General features: G+C 45.7%; 1 protein-coding gene across 4 annotated transcripts in view; it reads right to left on the bottom strand.

Moving 5' to 3' along the window:
- Positions 1–18,238, bottom strand: part of ETV6 (ETS variant transcription factor 6) — a 285,690-nt gene that overhangs the window by 229,056 nt on the left and 38,396 nt on the right. Inside the window, exon 1 of one of the 4 annotated variants that reach the window (XM_024256860.3) lies at positions 16,157–16,652. The exons of 1 other annotated variant lie outside the window; for it this stretch is intronic. In XM_024256860.3, the coding sequence (XP_024112628.1) occupies positions 16,157–16,189 (33 nt within the window). In that variant the 5' untranslated portion in view covers positions 16,190–16,652. Of the gene's footprint in view, positions 1–16,156; positions 16,653–18,238 lie in introns of those variants that run through there. 2 more of the 4 variants (XM_024256861.3, XM_054526848.2) reach the window with 2 other exon arrangements.

The raw sequence follows: 18,238 nt of genomic DNA, 5'->3' as shown, positions 1-18,238 counted from the left end.
CAGAGAAGTTTCAGCAAGCCGTGCTGCTCTTCCGGGCTATCTCTCCCGACTAGCTCTTAGAGGAATGGGGTGGGGGAGCAACTAGCAGCCCCATACAGTGGTGACCTGCCACTGGGTCCCAGATACCACAGCCAGCTATGGCCAAGACCGCACACGGCTACAACAAACAGCCACTGGTTCTCCCTCCCTGACCCAAGAGGCATCCTGAGCCACATCAAAAAAAAAGGATGATCAGTTAATACATTCATTTATCTTAGGCTGTCTGTGCTGTTTCTGGCACATCCAGCCTGAAGGTTCTCAAGCTTCTTCTCCAGCTATCTATATTCCCCTCTAGAAAGTAGGCAACTGAGAGGGAGAGCATTTGTGAGTGCCCTGTGTGTACATGTCAGTACTTACGCCTCACAGGAGCCCCTTAGGTATGGGAGGTGGCAGTATGTTCGCCCTGACATGGAGTCCTGATATGTTTCAAAACACAGGTCTCTACCTTTCTTCTTTCCTCAACCCTCACAGAGTATTTGCTCAGGATGTCAACTGTGTGAGGTCTTTATCCTACATATCAAAGAGCCTGGCACCAATTAAGTCCATAACAGAAGCTTAATAAATACCTACTGATTAAGAAACTCTATTCAATTAATAGCCATTGGTTGTCCTCTGTGCCAGACCTTGAGCTGGACACTGGAAATATAAAAATGAACCCATCAGACTCCTGTCCTCAGTGGGCTTTCAGTCTAGTGTGGATGATAATTCAAGGATAACTGGATTGTTGCCAATAACAGAAGCAAGTTCAATGAGCTGCGGGAACACTGTGCCCAGCAGCAACAGGGAGGCTTGAGAAATGGACTCCCAATGACAAACTGGCTGCCAGGCAGAAAGAAGATCGAGCGAAGATTCCAGGCATAAATGTTCATTACATGGGCTGGGCATAGTGTGGCTCATGCCTATAATCCCAGCACTTTGGGAGGCCGAGGTGGGCGGATCATTTGAGCCCAGGAGTTTGAGACCAGCCTGGTGAAACCCTGTCTCTACTAAAAATACAAAAATTAGCCTAGTGTGGTGGTACGTGCCTGTGGTGTCAGCTACTCGGGAGGCTGAGATGGGAGAATCACCTGAGCCCAGGAGGCAGAGGTTGCAGTGAGCTGAGATTACTCCAGCCTGGGCCACAGGGAGAGACCATGTCCTCCCGAGAAAAAAGTTCACTATGTGGTTGGAACATAATGTGGAGATGATACTAGAAAGGTAGGCAGTAAAGGGCCTTGCAGGTGATAAGAAGCTGGGGTTCATGCTACACTGTGGTGTGAGACAGAGAGTAACAAGATCACATTTTTATCTGCAAAGAATCATTCCAAGTTGTGTTGGGGGTGGGGAGAAAATGGAGCAAGGAAGATCAGAGAGGAGACAACCGAAAGGTCTGGGGCCAGAAGGAAGGCAGTGACAGCCGGTGTGGAGGAGAAAGACGAGTATGCACCAGACTGCTTGGCAGGCTGGAAAAGGCGGCACACCTGCCCTCCAAAGCTTCCATTCCAGTAGCAGTAAGAAGCAACAAGTGGAAGAGTCTGTTAGTGTATCGTGGACCAAACAAGGGTCACCGTTCGCTAACCTTAGTCCTGGATGGCTTTTGCGGCAGTGCTGGCTTTAAGTTGGCCTTAGAAGAATGTCAGAGAGGTGACTTGACAGAACCATTCATTTATTACCCTTCTTTTGGCGGTTCTCCCCTGTGATTCGTATCCTGGTTTTATTTAGCCCTATCTTTGTAAGACTCTTAGATTCTTGTAACAGAAACCTCCACCAAGAAAAGCTGCCATCTCCTCTCATATTAATCCCACTCATCAACATCTCTTGGCAGTTTCTGACTTATGTGGGACAAAAATAAATAAATAAAAACAATAATAATAAGACTTTGCCAGGCTAGCAAACTGATCCAGTCAGAGGATTATAAGAGACACCTGTTTTTCAATACAGCAGCTGCTAACACAGCAGAAGCATGGCATCGTAGTAACAAGAAAGAGTTCTCTTCCATTAAAAACCCAGTAGTAGCAGAAACTGGCATGGACTGATGTTCAACTATGTCACCTGAATGTGAAAAGAAGTTCAAATAAGACTAGACACATAACAGGAACCCTGCTTTGCCAACGTGGGAACCCAAATGCTAGTTTGCTGATGGGGAGGTGATTTACCGATTCATCCAAGTACACTAAGGCACAAATCCTTAAAGCGGCTATTATATACTTAAGAGTGTTATCAAAAACACACTGAAGCTTTTTGAAGTTTGGTTGATTCATACCCTGTGGCTGACCAAACACCTCTTCACTTAAGCCAGCTTAAAAAAAAATATTGCCCGGTTTGGAATGTAGACACTAACATAGAAGCACATAAACAACACTTTAAATTATTTTTTCAGTTCACCACTGAAGACAGACAAGACACACACACACACACACACACACACACAACCTACCAACATATAAACACCACAGGCAAACTATCTCAAATGTACAATATGTACACATTACCTTTCCAGACCAGACCACGGAGATGCTCTTAGAAACAGCTTGTTAACAGCCCCTCACATTGCTGTTTAACAATCCGTTTATAGCCCATCACAAAGCCAGGCCTCCAAGGAGATATATTTTACATCTATATGTTAGGTTTCTTTGCCACAACAAGGCTGGATTTTGTGTAATCTTTTCCTCTATATGCTAGAAAACAGATTATGCCATAATTTCTGCAATTTATCATCCCATGAGCATGCAATACATGTGGCATATATGCAAACAGAGTCACAAGCACAAACCCTGGAATAAATGCAGGACGGTGCCCAAGAAAGCACAAGCCACTCCAGATAGGCCTGACTAAAGCTAAAAATAGCCCATAAAGGCATTGTGTCAGCTACCCTCTCACTGTCCTCCCTAGAGCATGCTAATCCTAACCTCCAGTGTTGGTGCTTAAGCTTGAGCCTTTGGTAGCTGTACCTAGGAACCGTTCCCTAACCCAGGAAGCTACTTTCTAGGTGTTGGAGTATGCAGAAATCGTTCAATGCACTTCAATTATTAGTCCATTCATGCACACAAATGCAGACAAAGACTGAACCTGAAATTGTGCATTTTCTCCTAAAGCCTGACATTTGTGCCCTGGGGCACCAGGACCAGCTGAGAGATGTCCCTTTTGGCAAATGGTATAACAGAAACCTCTCAAGTGCTAAGCATGCTCAACTGCCCAAGAACCACCCAGCCAACAGGACTAACTCTTGCCTTACCCTGGCGAGTGTGCAGCAAGAAGTTTCTCAAAGCAGCACAATCTTGTCCACACAGACCCCACCTGAGGTCCCAAAAGATTAAAGGGAGTGCACTCTCATAATATGAGACCCTAGGAAGAACCACAGACACCAATTTGGGGACCAGGGCTGCGAAGAAAATTCTTTCCAATTATCTATTTGGCATTTAGTCTAGCAGAAATATGTGCATAAAGGAAGAGTAACTGGGTTTTCCCAAACTAAGCTCTGCAAGTCATCCAAAAGAGCACCCAAATAAGAAATAGGCTGTGTTGTGAACTCACATTCACCTATAACCTACATATAAGCCAACCAAGGAGCAGGAAGACTATATCTCATCCACCCACACCTCCTCCACAGTGAACCTTCAAAGACCACAGCTGAAATGAAAATGTACACAGACCAACTTTCCCTTCAATCAGACTGTTCAACATGATGGCTAACAACAAACGCACACACAGGCATTCCCCCTAGTTCAGAGAAGCTCCATTTGGCCATTTTACCAAGTTTTTCAAGACAGAGAAATTCTCAGAAGAACTGGCTAGTGACTCTCAGAAGAATGTTAGTGACTTATGCCACTGGGCCCACCTCTTCCCTCTTTGCTGCAATAACAAAGCCTTTCAGTGGGACCTGCTGGCTCACCTACCTTTCTTCCTTCTTGCATTTTTAAGGTTTTTTTTTTTTCCCACTCTGGGGCCTTATCCCACATGTCTCCCAGCAGGTCAAACTGCCTTGCATCCAAAAGATAAGTAAATACACTGCTGTCTATGTCAGTGGCTCCTTGTTCATTTTCTAAGGGTAGGTGGCTTCAAAAAGATAAAGTGTTGGGAAGGGTGGGAACATGCAAGACAGGTGTACTACCAGGTGCCCTACTTGAGATGTCACCTAACACCAAGGTCCTTTTGCTCATTGCCCTGCCTGTCTCGGCGAAAGTTAAAGATACTCTTACAGCACGCTGCAAAAGATTAGAGGATCATCACCCCAGCCTTGCTGTGCTCGCCAACATTCCCCCTGGATTCCATTGTGTTCCAAAGCCACATCTGACCTACAGCTGACTTCTGCCTGCAGAGGAGCACACCCTCACCTCCTCACTCACAGCCCTGCCAGACACAAGGAGCCTCAGAGATGCAAAGAGGCAGAACACAAAATTCAGAAAGGGAGCCTTTGTTTCTTTGGTTCTCTGAAGGAAAACACTCTTACCTCACCAACAGGTATGCCCTCTCCTTCCACCTCACCCTAAAGTATTAGCGTCAGCAGATGAAGGGAAGGACTAAATGGCACAAAATCAAAGGAGCTGGCTGCTGTCCAGGGGACTGGAGGTGTAGTCAGCCAAATCAGGTCATTCAGGTCTCAAAGTCGGGGAGAATAGGAGACTTACCCAGCCTGAAGAATCTGTGTTACCCAGACTTTATCCCCAAAACAACAACTCTCCCACCGGGTTCACCCCACTTTGAATAAAGACCAGATCAAAAGGTGCAAAGTGAGAGTGTCCTGCTGTTCTCAGCCATCGCTGGCCATTAGTGGCAGTCAAGACCTATTAGTCAGGAGAGTGACGGGTCTCAAAAGTGCAAAGCACCAGTCAAGTGAACTCATGACACAGATCTTTAAAATCTCCCAGATCTCAAGTCAAAACGAGGACAAAATGGCTGGGCGCAGTGGTTCATGCCTATAATCCTAGCAGTTTGGGAGGCCGAGGTGGGAGGATCACTTGAGCCCAGGAGTTCCGACAGCAACCTGGGCAACAAAGCAAGACTTCGTCTCCACAAAAATTTTTTTAAAAAGTAGCCAGGCGAGGTGGTGCACCTGTAGTCTTAGCTACTCCAGAGGCTGAGGCAGGAGGATCACTTGAGCCCAGGAGTTTGAGGTTACAGTGAGCTATGATCACGCCACTGTACTTCAGCATGGGTGACACAGCAAGACCTTAAAGAAAAGAGGATACAGCAGTTACAAAATGCACCATGGATCCAATCCTTCAGATGTGCCATTTTTCCAAAACCTGTCACAGGGACTTGGGTTATGAGTACCCAAAGAAACCCAAAGAAAAAGAACTCACCTCTGTCCCTTTGGGTGCCTGGTCTGTGATCCCAGGTCAATACATGAAAATAATTAGCAAAACCATAGAGGTGAGCCAAGAGACACTACCATGAGGCTTACTCTAGCAGGAGTCTGATTTGATGGCCAAGGGCAGTTTGGGAAAGACAAATGGTCTGGAAATAACCACCAATAATAAACTTGAGAGAAGTTTCCTTCCCTAGTCTGAGTTCTTTAAAGCAGTTAACAAAAGAGCTCAGCAAATTCCCACCATCTCCCCCATCTCCCTTTTTTTTTTTTTTTCTTTTTTTTTTGAGACAGAGTCTCACTCTGTTGCCCAGGCTGGAGTGTAGCGGTGCAACCTCAGCTGACTGCAACCTCCACCTTCCAGGTTCAAGAGATTCTCCTGCCTCAGCCTCCCGAGTAGCTGGGATTACAGGCGCCTATCACCACACCCGGCTAAGTTTTGTAGTAGAGACAGGGTTTCACCACTTTGGCCAGGCTGGTCTTGAACTCCTGACCTCAGGTGATTCACCCGCCTCGGCCTCCCAAAGTGCTGGGATTACAGGTGTGAGCCACCGCGCCCCGCCCCATCTCCCTTTTCATGAAGTCTCCGTAATACTTCCTCCTGTATACCCTAGTGCAGATCTACTTGTCCACATATTAGTCACTAGGCTTGAGACTATACTCATTCTAAATTGTCTCTTTGATTTTTTTTTTGTTAATATATAATAGTTGCACATATTTTGGGGGTACATGTGACATTTTGATATCTGTGCAGATGTGTAATGATCAGTTCAGGGTAGCTGGCATATCTATTGCCTCAAACATTTTTCTTTTGTGTTAGGAACAGTACAATTCTTCTAGTTATTTTGAAATACACAATAAATTATTGTTAACTCTAATTTCCCTACTGTACTAATGAATACTATAACACATTCCTTCTATCTAGCTGTATTTTTGTGCCCCTTTGCCAACTTCTCTTCATCCCTTGACCTTGATTCTTCATTAGAGACCCCGGTACTCCTCCAGGCCACACCTGCAGTGAGGTGGGCAGATCTGGGCCCTCCCTCTTCCTTCCTCACCTCTTAGCAGTGCCAGAACTTCCCCTGCCACAACCCAGATTCACACTTTCACTAGGGAAACAAGAGAAAGTATTGGGGGAATGGTTAACTTCAGAGACAGGCTGTTCTCTGGGGTTCGATTTTTTAAACTATGAGCGTTACTTCTATCTGTAGCTCATTTTTTCCAGGAAATCCTTTAGAGTCAGCATGTCATCTTTGGTTATGGCAATCTTACATATAGGGGACGTAAGTGAAGCAGGATTACTGACCTCATCAAAGAGATAAGTCCTAAGAAAGATAAAGTTACACGGCATGTCATAACCCAAGGGAGAGGGGACAGGGCAGCTGAGAAGAAAATCACAAACTTCCACTTGTGGTTTCCAGGAGATCAGAGGAGCAGTTTCTCTCCAAACCTAAACTCTTGCTTCAAGAGTATTAAGTAGCCCACACTTATTTCATGGGGGTAGGAGGGACAGGTGGGTAACATTTTCTCCACAATTCCTCAAAAAAGGGTTATTTTCCAGTCTATAGTTCATCTTCTCATTTGCCATGTACATACAAAGAATGACTTAGGATCGAATTTAGGTCCACAGCAAGAAGAATACAACTGCTGAAGAGACACTTCGATCCCCTCAAATCTGCTAGAGAGGAAGGTTTCCCCATGCCTCAAAGTAACAAACTTGGCCTTTTCAAACTCTTCTGTATAATTAAACTTCCACGAAGGGCCATCTACTCCCTGCTCTTGAAAGTGAACATTCACCAGCCCACAGCAAACAGTGTCTGTTCTGTGGTCAGACAGACATGGAACTGCCTGTTAAACAAAAGCAGACTGGAGAATTGATGCTCTCTTTCAAGTCTCACCCCAGTCACAAATAATAAGCAACTGTATGAAGGAGCAGATCCCTGAATAGGTTCAAATACTTGAGTGCTGAGTAATAATGCTAGTTAGACTCACTGTACAGTACTTCCAGACTTAGGTTTTTTCCTTTTCTTTCATCTCTGGAAACTTATTCAGAACCACATTAGCTATTCCTTCAAAATTCTGCTGTAAGATGCAAAAGGCATTTGCTATTATCATATAATTGCACTTGGCTCATCTCTCCTATTGTTGAGGCTTGTATTCAATTAAAGTTAAAATAAGAGCTTTTTTGAGCACTGACTGAGTGACCCCAGCCCTGTGAACAACTCAATGGGATAGTGACAAGAGCAGGGAGTCAGCTGACTCGGGAGGCCTAGATTTTAGTTCAGATGGCACCACCAACCCGCCACATGAGCTTGAGCAAGGCCATTAACAACCCTGGCTGGGAGCCGGGGACGGTGGCTCACGCCTGTAATCCCAGCACTTTCAGAGGCCAAGGCGGGAGGATCAATTGAAGTCGGGAGTTTGAGTCCACCCTGGCCAACATGGTGAAACCCTGTCTCTACCAAAAATACAAAAATTAGCCAGGTAAGTGGTGCACACCTGTAATCCCAGCTACTCGGGAGGCTGAGGCAGCAGAATTGCTTGAACCTGGGAGGCAGAGGTCGCAATGAGCTGAGATCTCGGCATTGCACTCCAGCCTGGGTAACAGAGCGAGACTCTGTCTCAAAAACAAAAACAAAAACAAACCATCCCCTAGCCTCTGTATTCTCAACTGTATAATGTGGGCACAGAACCAGAAAATCTCTAGCCTCTTCCAGATCCATGTGTTATGGAGGATGTATAAAGGAGGAGGAGAACTAACTTTTTAACAGTATAAAGCACTACATTGGGCAATGTACATATCCCAACAACCCTAAGAGACACACATTTTTATTACCACTTCAGACGAGTTAACAGGTTCATGATTAAGTAACTTGAACAAGTTCAACTTCAGGAACCAGGATTCATGGGTCTGTCTACTTCATTGTCTGTGCTCTTCCCCTAGGAGAATCCACAGCATGGCAGTGAGGTAAAGCCCTTTTCGGAGCACCTTACAATCTCCTTAAGGGAAGTCAGCTTTACAGGTAAGAACCAAAGAACAACATAAGACAGAAGAAAATGCAAGTCAAAATCGAAAGACGTGGTGATTGGAACTACACTGTGGCAACACTAACACCATTGAGCACACTCACCAACGGCACTCAGCAGGGCAACGTGTCCTTTTTGGGTCATTCAGGAAATGAAGTCGTTTTCCGTATATCTGACTCCCACATACAAAGGGAAAATACCCCCCCCTCAGGAGGCCATCAGGCCTCACGAGCTTGCAGATGCATTGGCTACCTCTTTTGTGTCTTCATGGGGGAGTACTTTTCATAAATCATTCATTCACATAACTGAAGCTTAGCCTTTTAAAACTTAACATTATTCTTAAGCCAACCATTTTTGTTAGATAGCTTTCCAAAATACATTGCATTCTTTCTTCACTTCTTAAATCTCATAACATGAACTCTGTCTTTCACTTGGAAGTCACAATGATGAACACTGATACGTCATGTGAATCTTCAAAAGGAAGCTATGCTTTCTGAATTCTTGCCTGCTTTTTCTCATTTTTCCTCTGCTATGGTCTTAGAGGAACATGGACCTAGGACGGAACGCTGATTCTGACTCTGGCTTGATCAGTTAGGAATGTGATCTCAGGCAAGCTCTTTAAAGGCCACAAGACTCAGCTTCCTCATTTGCTTCATGACAAATTTGGATAATGCTCTCTGAATCCCCTCATATTATCTCCACAACACATCTCTCTCTTTCTCTGTTTCTTTCCCTACATTTGCTCTGAAGACTCTCTTCATTAGAGCCGTTCAAAATCAGAAATGTATAAAGTCAGATGGCTGAAATGCTCTCTTCATTCCAGGAAATTAGAACAGGCAAGTTGGGTCAAGCTATCGAGATAGGAGTCAAAAAAAGATGATTCCTTTTGTTATAGGGGAAAATCAGGGAATATCTGAAATAGATTGCTGGAAATCACATAATATTAAAGATGTACATGAGAGATGGTTTACGAAAAACAAAAAATTGTGTTTATGGACTGTGTGAAAAGCTTTAAAAGGAAAAAAAAAAAAAAAAAAAAAAAAGTTGTATAAGGAGAAGCAACTGACCAGGAAGTAAAAAGCAGGCAAAAAAGGTGTCTAGCCTGAGGCCGGGCAGGATGAGGACACAATCTTTCAGATTTCCAACCACTTCATGGAGAAGCCATTAAGCACCAGAGGAAGTAAGAGAAAAACAGAGAAGGAAAAGAAAGGCATCTGAGAAAAACAAGAAGGGCCCAAAATGAAACCCATCAGAAGACAAAATTTCACCAGAGGACATTAGAGACTGGGGTAAATATGGAAAACTTAAACATTCATTCCACAGTGGGTGGTGGCTTGGTGTGACCATCTGGTTGTCCCCACTACTTGTGTAACGGCTAGGAAGACCCATCTTCAGAAGAGACCAGGAAGCAGAGGAAATTCAGAACCTCTGCAACACTTCTGCCAGCTCTATTCCTGCCTCTCATCTCAGCTTATGTAACGATCCACCAGCCACCCGTCACTTCAAGTTTCCTAATTTTCTTCGCAAAGATGGCTGCACTTTGGAATGCCTTCATAGAAAATACTTTGGAATTAGGGTCCCACAGTACAGATTCTGGCCTTAGCTTTACCACTTTCAGCCTGGGAAGTCTTAGGCCAATACATCACTTAACCTCTCTGGGCTTCAGTTTCCTCATTTGTAGAATGGAGAGAAAAACTGCATCCCTGAGAGAGCTATGAAGAGTAAATGAGATAATGTATATAATGTATATAAAACAGCACAAGGACCAGCATGCAGTAGCATTCAATAAATGATGCTGGTGATGATGATGGAGGAGGAAGAAGAAGAGGAGGAGGAAGAGGAAGAAGGAAAAGGAGAAGAAGAAAGTGTTTTGTAATAAATCACTATATAGCTGTAAGCTACAGCTGGTTGTTGTAGAACAACGGCCACTAAAACAGCAGTTGAACACTTTTAATTACAGAGAATTTACAAAGTTTCAGAAATGCAAGCATTCTACAGTTTCCTGTAAGCGAAATCCATAGGGCTGAGTGAGCAGTTACGCTCATCTGAGAGTCCACACTTATCATGGGGCAATGCCTTTCCTAATCAAGCCCCTCACGCACACTCTGGGAATTCCAGATCATTTAGACAACGACCAGGCTGAACTCTGTATTTTTACTATCTAAGAAGAAAAGGTTATCAAACAAATTAACAGAGCAAATAAAATGTGTGGTAATATTTTGACACTAGAGGAACAGTTCCAAGCACATGGTAGCACTAGTTTCTACCCAGTGGATAATGTGCAACACATTTTTGCCTATTCATTGGAGCGTTCCCTGAGATGCCCCAGTAAGCAACGCTTTATTAGTTTGGTTCCTGTATGTTCGGAAAATCAATAAAAATGTGTTTGTTTTTTAATAGGCTATAATTCTAACTTTTCACTAATTTAGTCTAGTCTTTCTGTCCCCAAATACTAGGTTTGGCAGTGAACAGTCTTTAAGCTGGGCCCCTTTTGGTGTGGGAACCCTGAGTAAATGCACACTCATTCTATTGAACAAATACACACAGAGACTGGTTCCCAACACACATCTAACAACAAACATGGAAGTGGTGGACTCTTACCCGAAATCAAGCTCCAGGATTGTCTCTAAAGTAGTATTGACATAGTAAAAACATGTCATTTCTATATGGCACACCCTACGGGGCTTCATCTGACACTGAATCACTCGGCTTGGAGATCCACACCAAAGGGCAAGTTTTAAAAATTGGCGAAGAAAATGAAACTGCTGTGTGAGTTACTCCCAGCAACCCTGTGCCCCCACCTTGCCCCCAAGCTCTTTCCTGGTGTGCACAAATACAGCTGCGCTCAGAGGAGCAGAATGTGACTTAGCTCTACCTGCCTCTGGTGCTCACATCTAGGGTATTTTTTGCCCTTGACTTACTTATCCTGAGGAGGATAGCTACTTCTCTAGGGCCAGCTGCCACATTTTTAGCTTTGGCTATTTGAAACAGGGAACTTACTACACAGAAATTAAAGTATAAATAGGATTGTCTGACCCTTGATAAAAGAGCCTATGGCCCACCCAAGGATTCCTCAAAGGAGTCCTAACAGCAGATAAGGGGGCCTTCAACCCAAAACAGAACTTGTAGGCCTTTGTGCACTGTAAATATATATATATATATATATATATATATATATATATATATATATAGCTGCAAATAGTGGTGCCAATACAAGTCCGTCAGGCCCTTCTCTCATCCCCGCCCTCCTACTTACTTCCTCTTCTCACACCTGACCAGACCCCAGTGGCCCATTTCTCCCCCCACATACCATCTTCCTTGGCACATACCCCCGTGCCCTCAGACCAGCTGGCTTGTGATTAAAATGGACCAAGCTAGGAAGTGCCAGAGAGAGTGCAAGCAAGCCAGTGGATGTATCGAGTTTCCTTGGCCTTTTATAGGGACACACCATGAACCCAGAGAATGCAGTGGCCTAAGAACCTGTAGGCCTGTGTCCTCCAAACCTGGCTCACTCACCCATGGGTTGAAGCAAACCCCTTAGCTCTCTGGATCCCCTCCCTATAAAAAATAGAAGAGGTTGGCCCAGGGGATCTCTAAGGTCTCTCAACTCTGAATGTTTGAAAGCTCCCTGATTCTACTGTCAGAAAAACTGGGGGGCACTTAGAAGCCTGCTAATCTGAACCTGTTAAAGCAATTCCTCAAGCCCCTTTGTTGTACATTTTCCTCAATGTCCTTCTTTGTTAGTTTTGACACAAAAGCAGTTTTTCAGAATTTTATCAAAATAATAAAACACTAGGCTGGACGCAGTGGCTCACACCTGTAATCTCAGCACTCTGGGAGGCTGAGGCGGGCAGATCACTTGAGGTCAGGAGTTCGAGACCAGCCTGGCCAACACGGTGAAACCCCCATCTCTACCAAAAGCACAAAAATTAGCCAGGCATGGTGGTGGGCACCTGTAATCCCAGCTACTTGGGAGGCTGAGGCAGGAGAATTGCTTGAACCCAGGAGGTAGAGGTTGCAGTGAGCCAAGATCGCACCACTGAACTCCAGTCTGGTGACAGAGCGAGACTCTGTCTCCAAAAAAAAAATTATAAAACATTATTGTATCAAAATTCTATTAATAAGAATTTGAGGACAGACCCCTCAGGAGTGCTCTAGCCCTCTCTAAGGCTGTAGTGGGTCTTATTGAGTGCTTTCTGCAAGCAAGCCAGCGGATGAAAGTGTTACGTCACCCTGAGGTTACATGCAGACAGAAAGAGGAAAGGGGGCTGGCCTCCTCCCACCTCTCACTTCACATCAGCAAACATTACTGAGAAATATTTCTATGCCAGCTGCCAAGCTAACTACTAGGACACCAAGATAATCATCACTAAACCCAAGGAGCCCAGAGTCCAGAAGGAGAGCTCAAAAGAGTCTCCCAGTTAGTAGCAAAATTTTAAAAACCAGATTTCCTTCTGCTATGAAAGCTGACTGATAAGGACAGCAGGGAAGGAGGGGACTAGAGACACTGTGCGACTCGTTTTTGGATTCTGATTAGTTCTGGCCCACTAACAAGCTGTGCCAAGCCTGACAAGGGACCGTGTCTGCTAGGCCACAACCACCTTCCGCTGCAACTTGGTCAAACTTAGAACTGAAGAGGTGACTTGAAGGTGAAGGCTGATGATGGAAAAGACAGCCTCTTCCTTCTTCCTGTGACCAGCACAGTCAGCCACACAATCCTCTTTAAAATAATTTGACTTTTTATAGAGAGTTGATCCTTTCCTTCCATTTAAACAACCCCAAATGGTCAGGAATTGAAGCATTTGAACTTCCATGACAACAGTGCCACAACCTTCAAGGGTTGTAGGACAGACCCCCCCAGGAGTGCTCGAGCACTCCTGCTTTCTGCAAGTCGCGTGTAGAGAAACAATAAGGCTCAGTGAGAGTTTCGGTGCCCTTGGAGTAGTCAACCTCTCTTCTACTATAAAAAGCGTGTGTCTGACATTAACTTCCCCAGGTGATGGGAGCAAACTTATACAGTGCAAAAGAAATAGAAAAGCCCTTATCAGGCATTCATTGCGAGCGGCCACCACATGAGCCATCTTTACAAAGGCGTCACTGATTGAACAATTCAGAAACTTTCACCTTGGAAACTCCACCCAAATCGGACACTACTCTTTTCTAGCAGAGCAGGCACTGCTCAGAAGTAAACAAAGTACTTCCCTCTGTGGCTGCCTCTGGTCAGGCTACTCTGTGCTGCATCTCACCAGCCGCTGAGGAACTGTCTGCCTGCTGACCCGCTACTTGTAAGGAATGAAAGCAAGTGAGGACGGTTTCAGGAGTGGAGAGGAGTGGGAAAAACCTCTCCATAGTGAGAGGCTTTTGTGTCACATGAGTTTGGTATATCAGGTTCATCAGCTCATCCTTGAAAACCTCTGACATTCGTTCTTCACTGCACAGAAAAGCATATTGTTTACTGGACTCTAGAAGCAAGCAACTTGCTTGTGGGTTACCAGCAAACATTTTTTATTATGCAGTCACCGTACCACATCCCAAGGACTAAATGAAACGCAGCACACATCACCAGAACATTTCAGATGACCTGGAATAATCCCAGTCCTTGATCTCTAGTGCTTATTATTGGAACACTGTGAATTAAACAAACTCCATGGAAAGATACTCTTCACATACGTTCACCTAGACACATGCAGTCTAAGCAAATACATACTGGTTCCATAAAGAACAATCCAAAATAAAAGTGATTCTTTCCTTTCTGGTAAAGAACATTAAATCTATTTTAATTACATAGAAGTACACAGTAATGAAAAGAGGCACCCTGAAAGAACTGAGTTGTAAGCAATAAGGAAAAAAATGATATGCAAATTACAGACACAATTTTCATGTTGCATTTAAGAAAGCGTTTCGCTTGGGATTCGTTCTGTATGTGAGTAAGGCAAGGGACTGTTGTACTCTTTTTCCGACTGGAGCACAATGAAACAAACCACTCAGTAGCAGTCTGCAGCCAGCACACCACCATAAGCCCATCAAACGGTGGGGATGCAGTTTAGAAGAGGATCAGGAAACATCACAGAAAGCATTGTTTTTTGTTGTTTTTGTCCTAAAGTTACTGATCTGTAGTTGGTCCAGATTTTCCTGATGTCGGGTTTATTGCCACTGAGCCAAATAAGCCAAATACAATTTATTGATTGAATATCCTACTATTTAGTTACCTCTATGTTATGAAGCGTCAAATAAATTAGATTATCTATACCGCAGGATTTTCCTGAACTCGGTGTAGAATCTAATTTATACCGCAAAAGAAACTGGTTTTGAAGTATTAATATCAAAGTACCCTAAGTTCTTTAGTGTGGCACGCCCGATGCCCACAGACATACTGCTACCTCCAGATATGTACAAACACAAAAGCCTAAAAGTTCCATTAGGCATTTTTGTGAGGCAAAAACAAAGAAGCCCAATCCACCTTTTGACTTCACATTAGCCTCTCCTCAAACCCATGAATATCTTTTCTGATAAGAAACACCAAAATGTGATTCTAATTATAAAAAACCTAGTAAGCACGTATGATGAACTCCTGCGTTTCCCCTACACAGACTCTAATTGAAAGGCAGTGTTAAACCAGGAAGGGTTTTTCTAACTCCCCACAGACGAAGAAAACAGGTTATTTGTCCATTGTTGCTGTAATGTCCATTCAGTGAACACACATTAAATAGGCCAAACCAAAAACAAACTTCAGCAGCTTCAGCCTCTCACAAGAGCGGAAGGCTTTCTACCCGGATACTGGTGGAACAGTGAAATGAATAAAGTGTACAATAAATGCAGCGATGGGAAAAATAACACGGGTAGATGGATAAATCATCCTGCCTCCCAATGGTGGCAAACTTTACAACAACTTTTTAGAAGCAACAAACCGCAGCACCACAGTCTTTACAGATATATAGACATGCATACACACAACTACTGGGTAGCCCAGCAGTGTGTTTACAAACATCCACCGCCCTGCATTTACAATACTGCAAAACCGGCCAGAAAGCTGGGAGAGTGCTGCTTAGATAGGCTCTCTGCACTGTCAAACACAGAAGGTCATTTTGCCTGGTTGCTTAGTTCTTCCTCTCCCTGCATCACAGGAGTTTTCTACTTTGGGATTGCTCAACTTTCATATGGATCGGAGTAAAATAACTATTCAGCAACTTTATTCACCTTGGTTTTAAAAAAAAAAATTCATTGTGCAATGCCTAGGAAAAGCTGACACCAGGACTGTCTCTCCGACAGCGCTTGCAACTACAATCAGACGAGGGGGAAAAAATCCTGTCTGATCAGACCCAGAGAGTCCTTTAAAAAAATAAAGAAAGAAAAAGATTCTATCGCAGTGGAGACTGAAAAACTTTTTTTCTAAGAAGACCACCCCTCGGGAACAAAAGTTATATTTCAGTCATGTTGGGTGTAGGAATAAGGAGCAGGTTTTTGTTTTTTTGTTTTTTTTTTTTAAGCGCACTAATTACGGGGGTGTTTTACAGTTCTGGAGACAATCTGGGTTGCTCCTGACCAATTGTGACCGGCATTTCATTGTCAAAAAGCAAGGGGGTGGGGGCCGAGGAGCCGGCAGGGGCTCGGCGGTGGGGAGTAGCAAGGTTACGCTAAAGGGTACAGCAGCCGCCGCGAGCTGCATTTCCTTCCCTCGCGCCCCAAATAATTTCCTGCGAACAGAGCAACTGCAACAGCCCGCTCTGAGGAGCCCAGCACGACTGCCCTGGCCGGTGCAGCTCAGGGTTTCCACCACGTAGAGGGAGGGGAGAAGATTTTTACCTTAATGCTACACTGAGCAGGAGTCTCAGACATGTCTCACAGCGAGAGAGATCAGGAAGTTCTCAGGTTTTTTCCACTTTCCTTTCCTCTCCCCAACCCAGAAAGGCTCCACGGCCAGCCAGACGCGGTCATTTAAGAAGTTTCTTCCAGCATCTCTCCCGGCAGCCGCCCCGGGGGTCTGGAGCGTGCGAGGCGGGGCGGGGCGGCCGGCGGAGTTGGGCGCGCGGGGCGGCGGGGGCGTGGGAGCCGGGCCCGAGCGCGGCGGCGGGGTCTGCAGGTCGCGGCGCGGCGCGGCGCGGGGACCCGGGACGCAGCCCGGCCGGCCTCCCGGTCTCTCCTCCCACCCGCAGCCGGCGCCCCCGCCCCCCGCCCTCCCGCCGCTCTCCCTCGCTCTCTCGAATGTTTTCCTTCCTGGAAGAGAGAAACTGAAAGGCAGAACTGAGAAAGCTCTTTGCTCATTGATCTTGAGAGTTTGAGTGCAGAAACTGACGTGAATTCCCAGCACTGAGCTCTGCCTCTTAAAGGAGCCACCAGGAAATAAAAGCTCGGGTTACAGCCCGGCATCGGGGAAATAAAAGCTGCGCGGGGGAGGGGCGGCCGCGGGGGCGCGGGCGGAGGAAACCCGGGGAGCGGGGCCGCGTGGGGCCGCGGCTGCGATCTGGGCGAGCGGCGCAGCCCCCCAGGCCGGCCCCCGGTGCGGGCGCCCGCCCTCCACGCCGCGAGACCTCCCGCTGGCCGAGCCAATTTCCGGGCTTAAGGAAGACACCTTTAAAAAACGTTACATCGTGGCCCCAGACACCACAAAACAGGTTTTATTAAACTCCTCCCACCTCCCCTGGCTCCGTCTCTTGGATACATCGATGTGCATAAGGGTTTTGAAACGTTTCACTAAGCGCAGATGCAACGAAAGTAATTATCTATGAAGGGCCATTCCGGTAAGGACGCGGAATCCGAAGGAGGAAATAAAACAATAGCCTTTGTTCTGCTTCTCGACCGCTGCCTCTTTAAGAGAATCCACCAGGAAATGGGAGATCGGGTTACAGCCTGCACACGGGGAAATGCAGGGAGAGCGGGCGCCCGAGCGCGACGCCGGAGACAAAGCCGGGGCGGCCGCGCCGCAGACGCTGGGGGACCGCCGGGCGGGGGGATTCCCGGGGAAGGTGGGCGCCCCGGAAAGAGGTGGCGCCGCGCGCCCGCTCCGGGATGCTGCGGCCGCGGGCGCTTCTCGAGCCGAGCACGCGCTCCGGGAAGGGAAGGCTGCAGGGCAGTTATCAAAGGCAGCTGAGTTCCTTTTCCTGACCTCCCCCTCCTGTTTCGAAATCCACTGCCCTTTTAAAGAAATAGCGGCCGCTACCAACCGAAATAGGTGACTCTACTACAAAGTTGGCAGGACGTGTTCCTGCAGATAATACCCCTCCCCAGGACCGCTTCTCTGAAACCGTCATTGGCCGGTTGATTGGATGGCCCTGGGCGGGGGGGGGGCCGGTTGATTGGATGGCCCTGGGATCCTGCAGGGGGAGGAATATTTGGTTGGAAAAGCAGCTGAGGGGGGTTAAGGCCGTTGGGGCTGAGGGGTCTAGCCCTGAGCACAAGTGATCTGATCACTTTATTATTTTATTATTATTTACACTCTCTTAAATTGCCCTGAAGTGTCCACCACAAAAAACTGAGAACATTATCATTATACTTAAATTCTAACCTTGTTAGCACATACTGAGGGTTTAATATGTGGATGTGTAATGTAAAAGGAAATTTGTTGTAATTTCGTCTTTATAGAGTAATATATTAAATACGGTATAAATATGTATATACGCATATATACCCATATGTGTTACCTGCACCGGACCAGGACACATTTCCCCGAGTCTCCCCACCCTACAGATTTTTCCTACCCACTTTTCTTCACCTCTTCACATTATAAAATGTGTTCAGACTTGTACACACAGTATTTTTGTTCACACATTGATCAGATCATTCCGAACGAGGCTAGGGTGGGAAAGAGTGCTGTTGCTGGGATGGTGGGAACTGGTTGTTGTGAGCCTCCAGGAACCTGAACAGTTTTTTTCAACTGGTAGTCCTACC

Source organism: Pongo abelii, chromosome 10, assembly GCF_028885655.2.
Source record: "Pongo abelii isolate AG06213 chromosome 10, NHGRI_mPonAbe1-v2.0_pri, whole genome shotgun sequence".
Lineage (NCBI taxonomy): Eukaryota > Metazoa > Chordata > Mammalia > Primates > Hominidae > Pongo > Pongo abelii.
The sequence above is the reverse complement of the archived record's forward strand: the minus strand, read 5'-3'. Positions and strand labels throughout refer to the sequence as shown.